Source organism: Lactuca saligna, chromosome 7 (assembly GCF_052625555.1).
Source record: "Lactuca saligna cultivar CGN05327 chromosome 7, ASM5262555v1, whole genome shotgun sequence".
Taxonomy (NCBI): Eukaryota; Viridiplantae; Streptophyta; class Magnoliopsida; order Asterales; family Asteraceae; genus Lactuca; species Lactuca saligna.
Window position 1 is genome coordinate 6,968,003 of NC_136423.1, and position 4,328 is coordinate 6,972,330.

General features: G+C 40.0%; 1 protein-coding gene across 1 annotated transcript; it reads right to left on the reverse strand.

Moving 5' to 3' along the window:
• Window positions 1-473: 473 nt before the first annotated feature.
• On the reverse strand, window positions 474-933 carry LOC145006631 (uncharacterized). The gene is made up of 2 exons (XM_078965711.1): window positions 575-933; window positions 474-492 (listed from the first exon to the last, which is right to left on the reverse strand). The coding sequence occupies exons 1-2, from the start codon at window positions 931-933 to the stop codon at window positions 474-476; spliced, it is 378 nt and encodes a 125-aa protein (XP_078821837.1).
• Between the last annotated feature and the right edge of the window lie 3,395 nt (window positions 934-4,328).

The window sequence follows — 4,328 nt, forward strand, 5'->3', positions numbered from 1 at the left end:
CTCGGTATGTGCCGCAACCGGAGTCCCATCATCACCTTTTGTTGTAGCCATGGATGTCTGTCCCACCTTCCTTCGTGGCCTCTTTGAGAAGTCCCACCATTCGGGGTACCCAACTAGTTCATAGCACCTTTGTTTTGAGTGTCCCTCTTCACCACAGTGGGTACACACAAAATTATTCTTCTTATTGTTGGAACTCTTCTCCTTTTCTTTCTCCTTCACAGTGCGACTCCGAGTAGCCAAGTTCACGACACTGTCGGTCTCGCGTTTCACGTCCTCCATTGTAGATTGTTGTTGCTGATCTTTGCGAACGAAAGCATAGCAAGCTTCTAGGTCCATTGGAGGGTCCTTACGCAAGATCTCTCCCCTCGCTTGATTGAATTCAGCATCCAATCCCGCGAGGAAGATGTGCACTCGGAGTCGTCCCAAGATTTTTTTCAAGGATACGATCTTATCAACTTCATCTTCATGACCCATTAGTCGGGTATCAATCTCCTGAAAAATTCCAACCAATTCGTTATAGTATGCTGCGAGTGGCCGTCCATTTTGCTTCGTGCTGAACGATCTCCGATTTAACTCGAACAACTGCGTTTCATCCGTTCCATCGTAGAAGGTTTTCGCCACGGCGTCCCAGATTTCTTTTGCCGTCTTCAACCGGATAAACGTCGAGATCAAGGTTGGACTCATGGAATCGATGAGCCAACTCTTGACTCGATTATTATCCATTAGCCAGGTTTCGATCTGTTTCGCGCCGGATTCAGGTTTCTTGGAGGTTCCAGTCAAGAACCCAAGTTTGTTTCGAGCGCCAATCCTCATCTCCATCAGTTGGGACCACAACTGATAATTGGTTTCGTCCAGAATGATCCCCGTCGGAAAAGGAGCATCTTGGACGATGAGACGAGGTTCTTGAGGAGCGGTGGTATCCTTATCAGTCATTGCGATTCGAGGTTATTCGTGCTTCGATTTTTTTTGATGTGGGTTTCAAACGGTATGCTCTGATACCATATAGACTCAGAATACGTATGAAGGGTTTTTCTTATCTTATTATTCACATAACCAACAAGTACATATATAGGGTATACAATACAGGATAATTATCTACCTTCAAAACTAACTATCGGATATACACCATACAAGATATCCACAAAACTAATTATTATCTAAAAATACTCTTGACAACATAATATAAACTATGATTATATACTAAAGTAATTGATACTGTTTTTGTTTTAGTGAGCATTGTCTACACCCATATTTCTGGAATAAATCAAGAAGAACAATTCCTATAATGAACGCTCTTCAAACTGATGTAACAACTTACACATGAGACGAAAGATCTCAGAGTCGACAACAAATACAAGAGTTGTACCGTAGTAGGATTCATGTACTTTCCTTGCACTTATAGATTTGGTTAACTTCATATGAGTGCCTTTATGTTATTAGTATGACTAGAAATATAGTATTGTTAGGGAAAACAGATGATACTTATCAAGACTCAGAACAAATTTGATGTCACTTGCCAAGTTCCGATGACCCTTGTTAAGAAGTAATGTGGATAACAAGCAAAACTAAAAGTACACAAGACACAATATTTACGTGGTTCGATCAATGTGACCTAAGTCCACGAGCAGGAGGGGAGTATTCTTTATTTCAAAGTTTTCAAACAAAGGTTACAAGTATAATTCACCAGAGATTCGTCTTGCTCACTAAGGATACAAAAGACAAGACACTAAATGACCAAACAAGCATCCCTATTTGTAGTTGAGGGATCAGACCTAAAACCCTAATTGGCCAAACCCATTTGCCCATAGACCCATGCAAGGTGACAACCAATCACATTCCACCATGCAACATTGTAACACCGTTAAATTTCAAACAATTTTTCATTTAATTTTAATAAAACATTTCATTTCCAAATCATCCCAAAATCATATATCCAATATTTTCACCAAAAACATAATACAAAATTCATATCCCAAGATCTCAAAAAAAAAAAAAAAAAAAACATGCCATTTGCAAGTGTGTACTAATCATGCCGGCACCTTCCTGCGATCATCACTAGTACCTGAAACCACATACAACACATACGCCTTTCCGGGCCATAACTCTATAGCATCTTCTGATCCATGTGTCTCAGGGGATTTCCAGCCCATAATTTTGTTGACCTTCTGGCCCATACTCTATTGACCTTCCGGTCCATATCGTCATACTCATATCATAACATATCACATATATAACATGCATCACATAAACATTATACACATAAGACCTTCCGGTCACACCTAGTTACCCCATCGGGTATGGCATAGTGAGAAGACTCACCTCGCTGATGTCGGATAATCACTCGAGCTCGATTCCTCGATGTATCGCCTCCTATATCATAATTCCATATCGTCATACTCATATCATAACATATCACATATATAACATGCATCACATAAACATTATACACATAAGACCTTCCGGTCACACATAAGACTTTACGTGAACTCGAGTCCTTTGAATCCCTTCTAACTCACCGAGTCACTCACCCAACTTGGCGAGTCATCCACTGATCTGAATCACGGGACAACCCGCTCCAACTTGTCGAGTCCGCTCATGGACTCGGCGAGTTCGTTTCATGCACAACCTCAAACAACCTTCTGAGGTTAGATCAATTCCTCTAATCCTTAGACTAACCTTTCCAAGCTCAATAATCACGTAAAGTCTCCATCTTGATGTACATGCAGCATCTATATGACCATATATGATGATTTAGCCCCAAATACCACGACCCAAGGTCATAACCTCCATTGCTCTCCATAAAGCTTGATGAGTGAGGCTCTCTGGACCTCTATGGATCCATATCCAAAGCCTCATCACTAGAAAGGGACTATTGGACATCAAATCAACCTAACAATGGGCACAAGAAACCCTAAATCCATATATATACTTCATAAAACAGGAGATGAGCCGAGTTAATACCTCAAATGCGATGATCTTGACTTCAAATCCACAGAATAACAACCTCCTTTGCTTCCTCTTGGTTAGGACCTCCTTCTTCTTGCTAAACAACACCACAAAGGTCAAGAATGTCTTCCTTTCTCTCTCAAAACGCTCAAATACTCTAGGGTTTCTCTCTATGGACTGGTAGCCGAAAATGAAGGCCATAAGGGCCTTTAAATAGGTCCCAAAACTGAGAAATTAGGGTTTCTTTCTTCAGCTCTGACTCGACGAGTCACTCCCTTGACTCGTCGAGTCCCCTCATTAACCATATCATCCAGTCGCGACCAGACTCAACGAGTCTGAGCACCAACTCGTCGAGTCACCCTACATAAATAAAGATTTGCAAAATAAATCAATATATCTGGGAAACTGGGTGTTACAAACATATTCTAGAACATTCTTCTATGTCATACAACCCATGAACATCAACAACATGATGCACATGTGGAGCATCAAGATCATTAATGGACCAACATCCATCATGGTGGCACAACATGGTGTCTTGAGCATCATCATCTTCTAAGCATAAGTGGATCAATATGGCACAACAAAGGAATCAAGATGACACATCATGTACCAAGATGGTCAATGACGGCGCACCATCTCCTCCATGGAGAAATTTCCCTTCTTATGGAGCAACATCATCTTTATGGCTCAACATCTCCTTGTCTCAACATCACCTTGGCGCAACTTCAGACATGATGGCGAATCATGCTATCATTTAGCGCAACATCCCTAAGGATGGATCAGCTTCCTTTTACATTTCACAATATGATGTTCCATGTTGCTTCATGTTGCTCTAAGTGATCCATGTTGATCCAAGTGCTCCATGTTGCTCCAATTTCTCCAAGTTGCTCCATGTTGTTCCAAGCTACTCCAAGTTGCTCCAAACCCCCTTTGGAAGATTTGTTCCTTTGTCACTTGATCTATTCCTTTGTCAGATGATCTAAAGCCATCTCAGATAACCTGTTCCTTTATCACTTACTCCATGAACCTTAAGTGATCCATTGAGATCTAAGTGCTCCAAATGCTCAATGAGAATGCTCCAAATGCTCGAGTCATATTTACCAAGTATCTTTTATTCCTTCATCAAATAATTGATTTGATTATTTTATTACTAATGATATAATTTCCATTTATCATAATGGAGTCTTAATGTCGATTTTCATTTATCAAAATGGAGTCTTTAATGTTAATGTGATTCTCCATAATAATATACTCGCGTTACACCTTCAGTCTATAAATGGATAACTTGTATATCTTATCTTATATATCTGAAACATCCCAAAAATACAGTCCAAAAAATTTGTTTTTAGTTCATTGATAAAACCATAAATAACATCATC

Excerpts from the sequence above, each read along its gene's own strand:
- LOC145006631 (XM_078965711.1), bottom strand. The coding sequence starts at position 933 with ATGACTGATAAGGATACCACCGCTCCTCAAGAACCTCGTCTCATCGTC.